Here is a 19,132-nt window from a genome sequence, read left to right on the forward strand (position 1 = left end):
AAATTGAAAAGTTTGCTTTTGTACACAGTAACTTGAATCTATAAACTATTTGAGAATTTTTCCTTGCATTAAACCAGTGGTCGGCGAATTGCGACTCGTAATGTGACTTTTAGCTAAAAATAAACTATTTAAACAAATTTAAAAAGGTTGTGATAAAAACTACAGATATGCATTTAATTTCAAAAACAACTTATTACTAACGCTTTATTATTGCTTATTTTACCACATTCAGGGTTTAAAATAAAATATTCTTTTAATAAATATAATTATCATATATTACTGTGCCGCTCATACAGTGTGGACTGCGGGCAACTTTTCTTTACGATAGTTGGCCTGCGACTTATATAGGACCTGGGCGTATCTCGGTTATCGAGTCGTACACCGTACGTAAAAGGCTACAAATAATTTATTTTTAGAATCTATTGCATACTTAACCAAAATGTAAACAGACTTTTTTAAGACTTCCAGTTTAACATTTAAACTTTTTATCATTACTGCAATTGTTAATGGTAGGTACAAGGTATTAAAAATATATTGCCAACAAATTGTTACCTGGCTTGAAAGGAAAATCTAGCTACAGCAAAGAGTAAATCAGATGTTTTTTACCTTAGAAAATAAATAAATTAGTTAAACTAAAATTTAGCTTTTATTAGTTATCATTTTATTATCATTTACTCATAATTACTATTTGTTTTTAATGTAACTCTTTTAAAATTTATTAAGCATTGCATAACATACAGCAGTTATGTCATTTTACAAAAATAAAATTTGTATTTATCCGGAAAAATGCTTATCCGGACATGTTTACAAAAAATGTCCGGATAATAGAATAAGCACTGTACTCTCATTAAAAAATAACGAGCTATAAAAAAAAAAGTTAAGTTGTCGAAATAAGTGTAGAAAGTATGTTTTTTTTTTAAATAGTGTTATAAACCCAAGTGTACAAAAAATTACATAAATTAATCAGAAGTCTTTTGAAAGCTTTAATTTTTATGGTCATATACTGCAGATTAAAAAAAATATTTAGAGTACTTTAAATTTCAAACTAGTAAGTTTAATATAAAACAAAGTTTGAAATAAATAAATAAGAACGGACGAATAAAATTAAATGAAACTTTTCTAAAGTGGTTAAAACTATTCAGTTTGAAATATTTTTGAATACAAGAGCAGTTGCTAATAAAACAGAAAATATGAATAAAATAGTTAGATTAGAGTTTTTATCGATATGAATCTCAAGTTATAAGATCGTTTTCTCATAAAAACAATTGATTGAATAATAGAAGGTAAATTAGAATAAATAAATGTTGAAATATTTCTACAGAATTTCGCCAACGGGGGCGTTTTGAAGCCATATTTCGTGCAAGTAATTGTACATTTTGTCACTAACTGATACCTGGAATACATTATAAGATATATTGAATAATATTTATTAAAAACTAAAACTAATAATTAAAACTAAACTTAAAACTTAAGTTTTTCAAAAAAGTGTAAGTATTAACCTTTTAAAAATGTCTGTGTAAAACAATTTTAGTAACAAATTATCTTTTTAAATTAATTACTTATAAGTATTGAAATAAATGTTTTTCTTTTGAACCTTAAGCATTTTTAATAAAATAACATTTTAAACAAACTTTGTAGGGTGTTGGGTTCAACCCTCTTTTTATGTCTTCCCTAACCGTCTTTAAACATTCTTTTGTGTGGGTTCTGTATAAATGGTTGATTTTCAGCGATAAAATAATTATTTTTACTTAAATACTTTACTTCATAAAAAGTTTCAAGACATAAAGTTATGTAGAAGAAGTTTTAGAGTTGTACAACATTGAAAAAATTAAAAGATGCTTCACTTTAATTTCAAACTGTTATTAAGAAGTTTTAATTAAATTGTTTTTAGTTGTTAATCTATAAAAATTAATACAACTGCTTTTCTATACTATGTAAAACAGTATTTTTTAATTAGTGCTTATTTCACTCTCAGCACTTAAACTAATCTCAGAACATTAACTAACAAAAACGGAACAAATAATAACTTAAATAGAAACTTTCTACAAAATATTTTTTTTAAACCTCAGTTGATACAGAGTGGGGAATTTATCTGCTTGTAGTTCACCGCTCCACACAAGTTTGTGGAGTTTTTCAACTTTTTGGGGGGTGACGTAAGCCCTCTTGCTTTCTGTGAGCGGGTGACGCACCATTATCTTCTTTCCAATCTACAATATAATTAATATCAATTTATACCCATCTATACTTTAACAATAAACATTATCTTCTTTCCAATCTACAATATAATAAATATCAATTTATACTCATCTATACTTTAACAATAACCATTATCTTCTTTCCAATCTATAATATAATTGATATCAATTTATACCCATCTATACTTTAACAATAAACTTTATCTTCTTTCCAATCTACAATGGAATATTGGATTAATAAATGTTGTTAGATGACGAATGAAAAACACACATTTGGTTATTTGAGCTTTAAATTGTTCACTATCATGTAAAATTCAAAAAAAAATGGAAGGTATAAAATACTTTGAATAAACAAAGTCACTGGTTAAACAGGAATTAACGTATACAGTAGACTACCGCTTAAGTACGCAGTTTTTTTGGTACGCATCCCGTCTTAAGTACGCATTTTCAATCATCAAGTTTTTCCAGATTATTTTATGTTTCCAGATAGAATGGCCAACCTGCTGAATTAGCCTGAGACTTTCAAAACTCTTAAACTAGGATGAGTAGTCCTGAGTAGTCTAAGTGGCCTGAGATTGTGACAGTCCTGTTATTAAATGTTAATAAACTAAATACTTATGTAGTGGTTACAGAAAAGTGAAAAGAATAATGTTATTTGAGCTGTAATGCTATAAAATAAATAAATCTAGATGACAAAGTTAAAATTACCTACAAATACAACATACTTAAATTATAATTTAATTTAAATGTACCCACATTGATGTTTTAAAAATGTTTTGTAGAAACAATGTAGTTTGGTACTTTCTCTCTAAAAAAACAAAATATAGAAAATATGATTTAATATTCTTTTTTATATCATTGACTGACATTGACTTTCTATATTAAAGTATGTATAATGTAATTATGTAGAATTTTTTTTTAGAAAAAATAAATCATTTTAAAATAACTTATAAAATTTTGCAGATTAGAATTATGTATTAAATGTTATTTAAAATTAAAAAACTTGTTTATTTGGCTTAATTATTCTGGTGGCTAGTTGTAATAAAGAAAACAAACAACTAAATTTCATATTATACTATGTCTTCAAAAAGTAAGCACTACCCGTGCTAAGTACGCACTTTTTGGTCGGGTTCAATTTGCGTACTTAAGCGGTAGTGTACTGTACATATATCATTTCTTAGTTATACATCTCTTTTTTTTAGATGACTTTATGCTAAAATTAAAAAAAAAAGTTTAAATAAATATACTACAGCATTAAAAATCAATTAGGCACCAAAATAACCTAAACCACATACAAATATTAAACAAACTCTGTTATAAAAAAAAATCAAAGCTTTGCTTTATAAGTTCTAAAATACATGACACCCAAAACAAAAACACAAATTATTAAATAAAATTATTAAATAACTTTTAAAACATCAAAACTCAAAACACAGTGAACTTAGTACCTGTGGAGGCTGTTCGGTGTCTAATTGGACGAGGTCGACCATGGCCACTCCTGATTGGTTGAACAGCCTGTACACGTCCTTCCTTCCCGGCAGGTTCACCTTCGCCACGTCCTCGCTCAACTTCATGCGGGGATTCCCGTTGATTGAAACCAACTATCAAGGTTGCGTGAATGTTTTAAGTTACAAGATTTATCATTTTATTTCATTAATTAGAGCTTTAATTACAAATAATTTAGTCATAAATTTTATATAAACTTCTTTATTAAAAAAATTAATAATAGTAGGAGTAAAATAAATCTACCCAAAAACATTTTGTAATAGTTTTTAATTTAACAAATTACTTTGAACACGCAACCAAGGGCGGGCTGCTTCTGACATGTAACCAGGTGAGTCCCAATTCCGAAACTGTCTATTTGGTGGTGCTGTTTAATAATTAGTATATTAACAAGTACTTTACATAGTAATAACTGATTAATAAACTACTACATGGAACTACTTATTAAACAAAATATATAGATTCTATTATAAATAAACATAACATATTAACTAAAAACTTAATTAACTTATTAAAAAACAAATATATAAGCTTTAAAGTTTTAGAGTTTATTTACAAAGAACAAGTTTTTAATTAAAAAAAACTGCATATTGTGGTGAAATATGACTAAAAACGCTTTGTACCTGTTAAAATAGTTAACAATATTTTTATATTTTAACGAACAGAAAAAATGATACTAATCATGTTTATAGTGGCCAAACAAATAAAATTTAAACAAATTCATAAGTTAAAAAAAAAATTTCAACTTTATATCAGTAGTTTTTAAATTTTTGTTGTATTTTTTTACTTCTAGCATTTACAAATATATGTTTTGTTTTCTATATATCTTCTTTAAACTTAGCATTGATTATTTTTGTATGCTATTTCACAACAAACTTAAAAACTTTATGAAAACACTTTTGTTTTAATCTTAAATATACTTAAATATGTTTAACAAGATATACAGCAGTCAATTAGGACTCTTTCTTTGAAAAATAAATTAACAGTTGTTTATTTCTTAAAAAAAGTTAACATGTTTGCTGCAGCTTATCGATTAAAAGCAATTTTTAAATAATTTTAAGTAAAAAATAACACTAAAAATTAAGTTATTAGCCTAAAAGCACTTTTAAAAATCAAGCCTTGAACGAAAAGAATAAAAATAATTCATTTAAAAATTACGACAAAATTGGTTAATATACCTCAATATGAAAGCGAAGAACAATATATATATATATATATCGTACTGATATATAATAATAATAATCTTTTTAATAATGAATGTTACAATAAGTAAATAAAATTATTTTTGTAAGGAATTTTTTTACATTTACCATTCTGTTACAAAGTAAATTGGTTTGTTTTTTGGTTTTATAAATTTATACTAATCTAAATTTACTTCATTTACGGTAATTTAACTAAGGACTAAAATAAAACTACTTTAAAATTATGATTTAAATAACATAAGCACTAACATAAAACTCCTCTAAAATTATGGTAAGCCAAAAATAATTTTTTTCTTTGAAATAAATGTTTCAAATATGACATTAACATAATCATTTATATTTGAAAAATGACTGTAATAGAAGTACATGAAATTTAAAAAAACGGTTTCTATAATTTTGAATAATCATATAGATCAGTGTTTCATTAAGTATGCACAGTGATGTGATTAGGCAAAAAAAACCTTACAACTGTTGAAAAAACTTACAGAAAAGCTACATTTTAGATTTTATTTACTTTAAAAACTCTATTTTTTAATAGTTATATAACAAACAATTTTTTTATAGTAATCTGTATATTGAGAAAATAAAACTTTTTTTTAATATTTTTATAAAAACAAATTTTCAGTCATATTTTCTACAATTTTGAAAAGTTTAATAATCTCTGTATTAGATACCAAACACAGCTTAAACTAATAATTAATAAAAACATGCTATGAAAATACTAAATTCCAAGTTTTTTCAATATAATCTAAAAAGCTGATTACTAAATAAATAAAACCATACACATACTTTCATATTCATAATGCTTTGAAATTAAGGATGTTGTCTTTAAACAAAATTAAATTGAAGAGAAAATGTAAAAAAAAAATTTAAGATAACTAATAAAAATATACTTTAAAACAACTATGTAAGTATAAGTTTTTAGTAACTTTACAACGGATTTTCATAGAAAGTTCCCTGTTAAAGTAATATAACAATAAAAATTACAACTTAAAACTTCGTTTCTTATTAATTTTATTTCATCTTAAAATGTTGGTGTAATCGTGAAATAAAGCAGTAGTACAATATAATGATAATGATTTGAAAAACAATACAAAGCTACACACAAGTTAATTGTCAAACAATTTAAAATTGTATACATTACCAGGATACAATATTTGCAATTTACAGTAAATGCTATGTTATGCAATTTTAACTTAATGCAGGGTTCGTGCTCGAATTTTTTTTCATTTAGCCTGACTGGGACCAATTTAGCCTGACATTTTTTCAAAGTAAGGAAAATCCCCTTAAGAAGTCATTTTAGATATTGGGGGGATCTTAATTAGTACTATTGTAGTCTCCGACTTCAACTTGCTTTATCTCAAAAATAGTTTGAGCTCTAAAAATCTGCAAAATGCAACTTATAGCTTAGTTACAACTCAATAAAATAAGACTAAATTGTGAAAAGAGTGATTGACCCCCCATGCCCTTAACATAACAAATTCAGTGATAAGTTTTAAAATAAGTGTTATATCTAATCTATTACTAGTGTAAAAATTTAATTTATATTACTAAACACAATTGTTCTATTTAATTAAGCATTAAGTAAAAACATTATAACCAGAATATTTATAATAAAACGACGTGCATTGTCGTGTTTTATTAAAATTCAAAATGAAACGCTTACACGAGTATTAAAATTCAAACAAACAGCTAAGTTGATAAACTAAACTGTAATGTTTAAACTGTATTTCTTTATGAATTTTCATAATTATGACGTATATAATCAACTCAAAACAAAATAATGAAGATTCTTAAATTTTTTTTAGAGATTCAGCAAAAGGAATTTAGCATTTACTTTTACAAATACTAATTGATTTTGTCTTTAATAACTAAATCATTATTTAGAATTAAGTTCATATCTCAATTTGATCTTAAAGAAAATTCTTTATTTTTTTCTATCAAAAATTTCGAAGCACTTGAACTGAGAAAAACTGAGATTCTCAAATTTTTAAATAAAAAAACTGATTTAGCCTGACGTTTTTCAACTTTTTTCAAAAAAACTGATTTAGCCTGACTTAGCCTGACGCGCACGAACCCTGTTTATGATGGCAAAACAGATGTAGACTGGAAAATTTTCATTTGATCGGAACTGTATCAACCAAAACTAAAAATCTTATCCGTATATATACAAAAAACAATTGTTTTTTACGCTGCTGTAATACTTCTACTTTTTTTTGATAAATTATGAATTTCATGTTATAGTTTTGGCTCTGATGATGGTATTAATTTTAAAGCAATAATAAAATTTAACATTTTATTTTTTTATACCATACTAGAAATAATTGAAAAGCAAGGAGTAAGAACTTAACATTGCTTCAGACCTTCTTGGATAAAAATAAGTTTTTAATAATTATTGTGAACATAAAAAATCTGTACATTTTGGTCAAAATTCACCAAATTAACAATATCAATAAACTAGTTTTATTTTAATCATAATAAATAACACCTTAACAAATTGTAACTTTTTCCGATTTCGAAGATTATAGGTATTATTGAATAATTTCTTAAGTTTTAATTTAACAAGCTTTTATTAATCTCTAGTATAACTAAAATAACAGTTTACTTTTAAGTTAAATTAAGCACAAATGTTTTTAATATAAATTTTCTTTAAAGTAATGGGCTAACAATTTAATTTTAGTTGTATGTTTAAAAAATAAATGTTGTTCAACTATAAAATAAATACAGACTCTACTACCTTAAGCCACTACCATTTTTTTCAATTAAAAAAAATATAAGGTAGAACTAAATAACATTTAAGTTGATAAGGAATTTTGAACCGTTAACTTACTAAGGAGATAATACTTCTAACTTAAAAACTTGTAATCATAAGCAGTTTTTACTACTTGATATTTAGGATTTTGTTGAAAATGATAAGTAAATTAAACCGAGCAATTTAATAAAGAGTAAACTAATATACTGAAAAAAAGATTATTCAGATAAAAAATTAAGTAAATAAACAGATATTATTAACAACTGTTATTAAATTAAATGTTAACGAGAGGAAAATAATTTAAATAAAAGTAAATAAAAAATAAATTAATTACAAACTCCCATTAAATTACACTATTAAAAACAAATACTAAACTTTTTGATTCAACTAAATTATAACTAATTTATTTTTCAAGCGGATTTACTAAACAGTAGGATTCTATTTTATTCATAGCACCTATATTTATAATTTAAAAACAAATTTTTAGTTACAATTTAAAAATAATTTTGATAAGCTCGATAAATCAACCAACAAAATATAAACCAAATCGAAGAAACTAAGAAGGGACTTCATACAATTTCCTACTTAATAAAGGTATAGCATTTTTTAAAGATTAGTAAATTAATAAAAAACTCTATACAAATTATTGTACAAGCAAATTTGCCATGCAGTTAAAACTGTTAACCTCAGCTGACGAACTTTTACTTGTACTCTGTAAAATTCAAATTATGTTAAGCATGAAATAGAAGCCAATACTACAAGATAGTTTGTTACAGATTGCTGTAGATATCTTGTAAAATATCGTTTTCTTACGAAAGAAACTTGTCATTTATTGTCATATTCAAAGTGATTACAGAAAACTATATTTGCATTGGTAGAAGTGTTCTTTATAATTAATTATTATCTAAATATGTTTATAACAAACTATTTCTTTAATTAAAGCATTTGAAAATAAACACGGAATAAAATGGTCTAATATAAACTTAAATAATTTATGTTAAAATATACAAAAAGAATGATTTTTACAAAAGTATTTAGTTTATAAACTTAAGTAGTCTAACAATTAAATAATGAGAAATAAGCGATAACTATAGTGAAAATTAAATATATTAAATGTACTTTAAAACTAATACTTTTATTGTGCAGAGTAAAAATTAGAAATTTGCAAACTACATAATATCACAATTAGTAATATTAAAGATAAAAAAACTCTCGGCAGCTTATTCTCCTATTTTATTTACAAATGAGTAAGTAGAGCTTTATATTAATTACAATATAAACTAATTTTAAAGCATAATGAACACTTTGTGAACTACTTAACAATAGCTTTAGTGGTTAAAGTATTTGTAAAGCAGTTAATACAGAAAATACAAATGAGTCTTACTGAGATATTAATTTGATAATATACACTACTTTACATTTGGATATAATTTTTAAAATATATACTGGTTAAAAAGTATTCAATAAGAAACAACTGTAAGATAAACAAATATTGTGTTTAAGTACGGACCAACTCTATAGACATTTTAAGCCAAATATTACCAGATTTTAAAAACACAAAATAATGTTGAAATATTTCGAGCTGCTTTAAAATGTTTTATAAAACTATTTTTAAACTTTTTAAACACTATATCACAATAATATTTTTATAATACTTTAAAAGTCAGGTTTATAAAAAAGGTAGACACCACATTGTTATAAGAAAAAAAAAATCCTTTAAAATATTTCAAAGGTCTTAAATCTACATTTTTTTATTATTATTTAAAACCTCAATATTTTACATAAAAAAAATAAATTTATCATTGCCATAAAACTAAACTCATTGCAGGGTAATTAAAAGGACGTAAAAAAAGACAGATGTGAATAATAAAAAATAATAATAAAAATTTATATTTGACTTTTTTTCACGTGGTTAGCGGTCATATACTTAAATATTAATTCATTTTTACTCAAAATATTTTTTTTAATTATAAGAAAAATTAAATTATCTCAAAATTAAACTTCTGTAAACTATTATGAATCTAATATTAATACGATTTTATTTAATGAGGGCATATCAACACGAAAAAAAAATACCGATTTAGGAGTTTTAGTGAAAAATTTTCAAAAAATTAATTTGAAATGTACTTAAGTTTTATAGTAATACTTTAAAAAAGGTATTGAAAGAATAGTTCATTCAAAAACAATATAACGTGTTCTATGTAATTGAAGTAAAACCTAAGTTTTAACTGATATGCATTTTAAAATTAACATAAGTGGTGACAATTTTTTTAAGAAAAAAAAACATCATATTTGGAGGTGTTAAGCAAGGTAACAGCTTATAACAAATTCAAGTGCTTTAACTAATTACGCACATATATATTGCAAATACGTACAAAAAACTTAAGCCTTGGTTTGCAACAAACTTTAATTTTAAGAAGTACTGTGACCTTCTAACTTGGGATTAAAGTTAATTTTTAAAAAGGATTTTGAGTTATAGATTATATTTTAATAAACTATAAATACTTCTATTAAGTTTACTTAAGTTAAGTTTTATACAAATGACCAGACCAACACTTTTTGTTATCAATTTTGTGCTCATATAAATTACTAAAAAGTTAAACTTTGTATCATTTTGCAACAATAACTTGTTATTAAAATGTTGTAAGATCGTGTCAATAGCAAAACATAAAAAACTAAACACCAGCTAACTGACCGTGATAAAAATAAGCATGAAACACAAAAGTGAAAGTTTAAGAACCTGACCAATTTTATTGCTATATAAAAATCAAGTACAAGCTTTAAAACATCTAAATTTAATACAAATGTTAAATTATTAGCTTTACATCTACATTTTATGAGCTTTAAAGATTTATTAACAAATTACTGTTAAGCATATAATACCACTAAATGCTGATATATATAGTAGCAAGTCTTTAAACTATATAGATTTTTTAGTTTAAATTAAGGTTTATAGAATAGTTAAGTCATTATATTGTTTATATAAGTTTTGAAATTTATTAGCTAACCTTGTGTATACTTAAAAGTTTCATATCTTTCATTAATTTTAAATAATATAAAACCACAGTTAATATAAAAGTAATGACTGGAAAAAATTTCTCATAGTTCTTAATCTTTTGCTACTTATAAAAGCAGCAATGTACTCAAGCAAACTAGCGTTGAAAGCTTTTATAAAGTTCGTTGCAAACTAATAATGCAACAAGTTACACAAAAACATTGAAACCAATGTTTAATTAAAAATATGCTCTGTTCACATAATTTCCCTTTTTAAATAAACAAAAGCCTTGAAGCGCGGTATTAACTAGTAAATTCAAGCATGCATAGAAAGTTACTTCAGTACAATTTTCTAACAATTAAAACAAAGGTATACTTTTAAAGTAGCCTAATTATTCTGCTTTAGACTTTTGCAAAGCTTCGTGAAAGCGCAACACAAGCTTAATAATTTATAAAACTTTTTGAACAAACCAATACGCGTTTTCTAACAAAACATTTACAAAATATTCAAATGACTTTAAATTTAATTGAGTAGCAAATTTACAATAATTAGATACTTTTGTATGTAAGTAATATAAAAAACCTGTTCTTTTAATGAATAAAGGGTGTCTTCATTGATGTCGTTACTTGCAACGATGGTAAGTTTCGAAATCCAATCCAAATCATAACTTTCAAAATATATATTTTTCAGACTATAGTAAAAACAAACTAAAACTTACTACTTAAATCGCAGTCATATTATTCATTACATAATTATATTCACTTCTATTTCAGTAACTAAGTTAATCAAACCATTATCGTTTAATACACCCACTTAATTGTTTTCGAATAAGAACAACTTTCTTAAATTGTAGAATTATTTAAATATTTAACTTCATATTTTATTATGAAACATTATAGACAATTCACAACAGAAAACCAACGTTTTAGAAACTTTAAAACACCCGTTTAGTAACTTGTAATTTTTACATTAATAAAATAAATAACTACTCCCTAGTTTAAAACCACGAAATAGAACAAACTTTTTAGCGACTTTGTTAAAAACGTCTCTGCAGCATTTAGACAGGTAGGCGAGATCACCGCTGTCAAGACGGATTCCTATTGGTCGATATCCGAACTTGTCGAGTGATAGCGCCACCGACAAGAAGTTGAGCAACCCGCTTCTGTTACGTAATAATAAGTATATGTAAAAACTTGAGCTTACGTGATGTCATAATGACTGTTTATAAAATAATAACTTTGGTGACGTCATAATAAATTAACTGATCTTATAATAATATCTTATGCGATGTCATAATAACTAACTAAACTGTTATTTCAAAATATTTTAAGTAAAAATTTTACGTCATAACACAAACAAAAAATGGCATTTAAAAAAAAATCTGTATTAACTAAAATTTGGATGTTCCAAAATAAATCTAGTGTTTTAACAACGTACTTGGGTATTTCTTAAATGTAAAAGTAATACTTCAAGAAAAACAAGTTCTTAAACTTATAACTATTTTTATTACTTACACTTATAAATTTAAAAAAATAATATACAAAACACTAACTATTTCAGCACTGAGAATTGTAAAAAAAATAAAAAAAATCTTAGAACTTATAAATGTAAAATATCTTATTAAGTTTTTTGCACAAAAGTTTTGGTATTGACGAACCTAATTTCAGTTTTCAAAATTAGAATATTTTGATCTGTATAATAAATACTTTGCTTAAAACTATGAGTTGAACATGTATTATATTAATAAGTGCTTTTACATATAAACTGCTAAACAATTTGATTTTTTAGCAAGGTTCTTTTTGTTGGTACGAAACTCAATATAAGTAAAATTTCAGTCACTTTAGTTAACATTTTATCTTACATATCAAATTTTCAGTTAGTAAGTTTTATTTTGATATATTAGTGATAACAAAGTGTAGTACACTTTTAGCTTATATTGAAAGCAACAATCAAAATTCTCAATTTGAACCCTAAGAGATAAATGTAAATTAAACTATTCAAGAATTCTTACATATAACAATGTTTCACTCAATTAATCAATGATATTAATAAGAGCCTCACATACATTTAGGTGCTTAATAATTTGACTATTTGATTAATAACTGAATTGTACTAATCATTAGCTTTTAGATATCATTAATCTCGATGATTAACCGATGAAAAACACTGTTTATTAAGAGATCTTTAATTAATAAATTTGCATAATTAAGTGTATAAAAATTCAAAAAAAAAGTAGCTTGAAAAATTGTATACAATTTTAGTTTTTTGTTTCAAATCTTTAATTATTATGAAACGCACAAAAAATTTAAACTTACTTTAACACGGAGTATGTGTCAACCAGCGCCAGAAAGATTTTCGGAAAAGCGTTTGCATAAGCGAGGAATGAAGCCCTTTCTCCTTTGTTAGTTTCACCTGCGTTTATGTTGAGCAGAAGTGACAATTCTTGCAAGTATTTTTCTGTCAGTTCTGAAAGCGTGCCTTGTGGGTTTGTTCCGTTAACTGGTGTGATGTTCTGTAAAAATTTGAGAAAATTTTATATAAAATTAAGGAGTTTTACAAATTTTTTTTTTTAACTTTTTGGCTCGTTTGAAACAAAACTAAGTTATGATTTGTAAACAATAAAATGTATACTTTAATTTAAACTGAAAGCGCAAAACTATAAAAATATATTTAGCAGCTGAGTGTCTTAATTGTTTTTAATATTAGTTTTAGTGAACTTGTACATAGTCATGACAGTCATAAAAATTATTATTACATAAACACTTCAAAGTGTTAGCATAAATATGATTGTGTTTTAACTAAAACTTTAAATAAAACATCCTGTTACTTTTAGTTACTTTAAGTATCTCTATAACTTATAATACTGGGTATAATTTGCATGTTGTTAAATATATAGACAAACAAACAAGTCTTATTTTTATAACAAAGTAAAAAATGCATAACATAATGCTGCTTTGTATAATTTTATTTCGGTACCGTACTTTCTCAGAGAACTAACTATTTCTTTCTTACTTATAAGCTTCGCATCTAAATAGACTAACTTATAAAATCAACCAACCTGCTGTGTGACTTCGTCAAGGCTTCTGAAGCTGTTGACAAACGAGTGGGCGTGTGTTCCTTTTATTGGTATTCCGTATTTCTTACCAGCCAGCACATTACTCGTACCGTCAAACCCTGTTAAAATGGAGAAATAAATAGTACACAATAGTAATGAATTTTTTTCATTTAATGGCCAATAATACAATAAACCTGTTTACCCATAAATGTTCTGAAAACTTTTAGGATAATTCAGGAAAAGAACTTGTAAAGTTTTTGATAAGTTAACTAATTTTCACTCAATTTTAAAGCTGTTTATTTTCAAATGCAATTAGTCACATACAATTATTAAACTGATTATTTTAATAAATAAAATAAATGAAACAAAAGCAAGTGAAAAACCTCCGATGTAGCAGTATTTAGAAGCAGATAATCCCCCGTCAGGCCCCTGTGCCCGCCTCAGTCCAAATTCCAAAAGTTGGATGTCCGGACCGACCGCTATCCTGAACCTCGCTGCGTTTGTTGCCACCAAACTGTGAACATTTGAAGAAATATTAAATTTACTGAATGCTTGTTTAATACAACTGCTGCTAAACTGGAACACTTTAAATTAATTAACTTTACTGACTATTTGTTATACGTAAAAGTTATTCAATAAACCACCAAAAATGAGCAATTCTTAATGTATAGGCGATAAAGTTTCAATAAAGTGAGAAAATAACTTTATTTATATTAACTTAATAAAAGTGACTTCTCATAAACAAACGAAATTACTAGTTGCAATTCGAGAAAAATAGTTAAAGTCTAATACTTAATTTCAATAACTTTTATTTATATACAAAGGTAAGTGAAATCTTTAACCCAATTTATAAAAATCATTTATTATTTAGTAAAAAATTAGGTAAGATATAGTGTTTGTGATTTGTTTAAATTTTCACATATTTTTGAAATTAACAAAGTTTGAAACGTTTAAACTATACCTGGAAAAATTTACAAGGTTTAAAAATGTTGTTTCCAAAAGTTGTACTACTGGTAGAGGTCCTTCTATTTTAATTAAAGGAACTTTTGGAAAAACTACAGTACCCTCTTCAATTGCATACACCTTTACCTATAAATATCAAGTAATAAATAAATAGATTTACTAAACTATCAATAAATATAAACTAAAATTCATAAACAGTATACTTATTTATAAATATTAATTTATAGCTATAAAAAAACAGTTTTTATCATTATATACTTTGTTCATTTTGTTGTAGATATTTGTATTTATAATATTTATTGTGAGAACAACCTAACCTAATTAAAAATATATTATTAAAGTTACTATAAACCATCGAAAAAATTTACTACTAATAAAATATTTTTTCTTTTTATATCATACATTGTAGTAATAATCGCAAAATTAAATTTACATACCTTGGAGCAGTCTACCTTGGCAAGATAATCCCAAAATCCATCGTCAATGTCAGACATAACACTTTTTAGGTAGTCAATGTCTGTTAGTTAGTCATATATTTATATTTATTAATATAAACACTGTAAAAACACTATAAAACTACTAATTATTAATCTTGAACCTAGTATTACAACACTTAAAAGCCACATGTTAAGCAACACAAACAGCATGTTAAACTTAATTTTTAATAAACATACTTATTTGAGTAAAACTACAAATTAGAACTCAGAACAGTATGTTATAATGAAATAACATAACTTTAACAAATTACACAAGAAACTTTGAAATACATACAGCAATTTATCATTCATAGAATGAAAGTTTTCAATTATAAAGCTATAAATTGTTTTTACAATAAAATGTTAACTCACCTGAAGGTGAAAACTTGAAGTTCATGACAAATTTCAAGCATTCCTCCAGACCTGCAAATATGGTGAATTCCCCCTTGAAAGGATTTTTTCTGAAAAAAAGATCAAAAGTGCACATGTCATTGGTTCTACCGGCTTTCCAGTAAGCGTATGCCATGGTGATCTGGTACAAATCTGTAAAAATAATGATTAAGTCGTTATAACATAATAAATAGAAAACTTTTAATAAAAATAAGTAAATGATAATTTTTATTAAGTATACTCTGACAACTAAGTCACGATAGAAAATGCTTTTTTTATCTTACAATAAAATTACATGTTATCAAAATTAATTTGAAGTAAATATATTGACTAGTTAAAACTAAAAAACACAAACCATTGAAAAATTATGTATACTTATGAAACAAAGCTCTAAATAAAGGCTCCTAAGAAAAATTAAACGTTCTTTTTGATATCCTTATTTAATTAAACATTAGCGAAAATAGCGATAATTTATTCAGTTATTTTTATGCAATGCAAATTGAGATTTTAAAACTAATCTGAAGAGAAGTTAATCTTACAGAGTAAACTACGTACAAATTTACATATACTCACAAAATTTATTTGTATTATTCTTGTTAGATTCACAAATAAGTAAACTTTGATTTTTAGCACAAACAAAAACAAAAATAACTCTTAGAAATTTTCGAAATGTAAAAACTAAACAACCAAAACCTTAAAAAGAAAAATCAGCAAGTAATTAAAAGAGTTTAGTAACAAAATACATATAAAGAACTCACCTGTCAGCAAAGGTTGCACAACTTCATTGCTTTGTTGATAGTTATTATGATTCATTGTACTTTTATAAGGTAATTAAAGCAGCTAAATTTTAATAAAATTAATTTAAGTTTTTGAAAATTTAATTCAAGGTTACATTACTTAATATCCTTAAGTTACTGTATAAAGTCTTATTTACAAACAGCAAGCTTTTAAATCCTTGAAAAGTTGTTATTATTAAATACTCCCTAATATATAAATAGTGTGAACATTTTTGCCATCTAAATCAATAGAAGTAAAACTTTTTCTACAGACTGTTTTTAAAGATCATTTTAATAATACAGTTGTGAATAGGTAACACTAAGAAAAAATTTAAAATAAAATTATATCAACCAAAATTATAACATTTAAAGGAAAATTATCTTAAATAACAATTCAGCTACTTTTTTTATAAAAAATACACTATTCAGTTGAAATAGACTTTCATAAAAGAGACTTTATAAACTTTTAACTTTTTAATATTTATACTTAACAATAACTAGCTAATAAGTTTTTTAATAATATTAGTAAATGAGCTAATAATGCTAACAAGGATATCATTTTAGTTTTGTATTAAAATTAAAAATAGGTAACTAAATTAAAACTTAACTAATTAGGAAATTGAAACTAAAAACTGGTAGTAAAAGTTAAATAAACTTTATACAACCAAGTAGATAATTAATCGAATGATTTTTAGCAAAAGTCTACAAATTTTTATTGCACATTAAAGTTCAAAACGTTTTTAAGAGTTTTACTTTCTTTGTCAATGAACTTGTTAAGATAAAACTTTTATAAAAACATATTTTAACAAGTAAGTATACAACAAAGGGTAAATTAATATGCATATACTTTTTCTTTAGCAGTTAACAATTAAATGCTAAGTTTTAAGTTTTTTATAGCTGTACAACACACTTTCTACCTTTCAAAAATATTGAAATTTAAGGTCATTGGGGAGTAAAATAAATTTTTTGAAAGCTAGTCTTGTTTTTGACACAAAAAGTAAGCTTCCAGACGTTTTTTATTGTTTTAAAAAATTTAAAGAAAATTTTGAGATATAAGCTATCAACAGCAAAGAGTTCAACAGGTTCTTTATGGGAGGCGCAAACTAAAAAGGCAAAAATAGACTATTTCAAAAAAAGTATATCTCCGCAATTAGTTTTTGAGAAACTATTTTAGAACTTTTTCAGCTTAGTCTTTCATAAATTTTAACAACTTGAACAGAAAAACATATTTTATAATTTTTTCTAGAACTTTTTTTATAACATAAAAAGGCAAAATACTATTTTATAACTTTGGTCATTTTTTTAAATTTTAATTTTCAAGAATCTGCATACTACAGGTTGTTCATATATCTTTAAAAAATATATCTTTAAAATATAGATCAAATAACTCAAAAAATGTAAGAGTAGAAAGATTTTTAACAAACTTTTCAAAATTCCATACAATTGTATCCAAATTTATTTTTACAAAACTGGTTCTGTCTCAAAAGTTAATTGATTTTTTTTTGTTTTATAAAAAATATCTTAAAGTAGTGGTCTTTTGGGTAATTGAAATCTGTGCACACTTAATTTGAAAAACAAAATTTTGTGCACCCCAAGCTCAAAACTCTCAACAAATATTACCAAGTCTTCTTTTTTTTCTCCACCATGAACTCTAAAATAACTAGTGCGCATTTAAAAAAAAATATTAACTTCCAAATGAGTTTTGTGTAAACCTTTCACTGTTTTATAGTATGTACTCTAAGCTTTCAAATAAAAGTCAGTGAAAATATTTGTAAAAAAAAAACTCCCCCCTTGACTTTAAAATTTTTAGAAAACTTAAACTTTTCAACTTATAATAATAACCTTAATATTTATAAAACAAAAGTTTATTTTCTCCTATATTTGAAAGCTTAAAGTACATACTATAAAACAGTGAAGGGTTTAAACAAGTCTTATTTAGAAGTTCATAAATTTCATTTTAAATCTTACACTTAAACAAATTTAAAAACAATATAAAGAGGAAGAATTTTTATATGTCAATTTTCTGTAAGTTAAAAAAAAAACAATCCAAAAGTTTGAACCAATTTACATCACACTTCTAGGAATGTTGTACATAATATTAAGGACAGTTTGTAGAAAAAAGTTAAAAAAATCACAACTAAGAACTAAAAAAACATTTTTAACATTATTTAAAAAATATAATTTTCTACATACTGGCCAGTTGACTAAATAAGTTGCCCACTCCTAACCAGTCTTCTTATTGCAGTTGAATTTTAGTTTTGATGTCATAGGTAAAAATAGGTTAACTTTGAATTATATAATGCCTTTCTTAAATTCATCAATAGAGTTCATAAAAATTTTCATTGCTCACATGCAGTATTTTTGCTGAGCCAAGCTTTTGAATATTCACATTTTAAAAACAACTTTTTAAATTAACAAATTAATTTTTATTTTTGATAAAATAGCTACTTAATCGATTAGTTTGAAATTAAATTGTGCTGTTATTCAGGTCAAAAGTAGTAGTTTTCATTGTTAATACATGCAGTGACTTTGGCAAAAAAAAACTTTTGCTTATCAAACTGCCTACCCACCAAAAGTACTCTATAACCTGGTGAACATACATGTACAGTACATACTATTACAAGATTTTATTTTTACTATCAAGTACAACAGTGTATATAAACAAAATTCAAAGAAACTTCACATTAGTAAAACTTAATTACAGATATGATTAACTTATACAGTTAAAGTTCACTATCAATTTACAATTTTGTTGCATTCTTATGGTTTTAATAAGAAAAGAAATTCAATATATATTTGATGCTTTTTGATTTTATGGTTTGGCT

General features: G+C 24.7%; 1 protein-coding gene across 2 annotated transcripts; it reads right to left on the reverse strand.

Moving 5' to 3' along the window:
- Window positions 1-929: 929 nt before the first annotated feature.
- On the reverse strand, window positions 930-16,373 carry LOC145844600 (nicotinate phosphoribosyltransferase-like). Of its 2 annotated transcripts, XM_082951997.1 has the most exons (15): window positions 16,290-16,373; window positions 15,514-15,684; window positions 15,103-15,182; window positions 14,664-14,791; window positions 14,086-14,216; window positions 13,706-13,821; window positions 12,963-13,159; window positions 11,669-11,809; window positions 11,230-11,314; window positions 8,338-8,364; window positions 3,985-4,065; window positions 3,644-3,796; window positions 2,065-2,207; window positions 1,632-1,704; window positions 930-1,393 (listed from the first exon to the last, which is right to left on the reverse strand). In XM_082951997.1, the coding sequence occupies exons 1-15, from the start codon at window positions 16,342-16,344 to the stop codon at window positions 1,316-1,318; spliced, it is 1,659 nt and encodes a 552-aa protein (XP_082808123.1). In that variant the 5' UTR covers window positions 16,345-16,373; the 3' UTR covers window positions 930-1,315. The 2 variants fall into 2 exon arrangements, with proteins under 2 accessions (XP_082808123.1, XP_082808124.1); XM_082951998.1 differs by lacking the exon at window positions 8,338-8,364.
- Window positions 16,374-19,132: the final 2,759 nt, after the last annotated feature.

This window comes from Thalia democratica, chromosome 9 (assembly GCF_965202585.1).
Source record: "Thalia democratica chromosome 9, ktThaDemo2.hap1.1, whole genome shotgun sequence".
NCBI lineage: Eukaryota > Metazoa > Chordata > Thaliacea > Salpida > Salpidae > Thalia > Thalia democratica.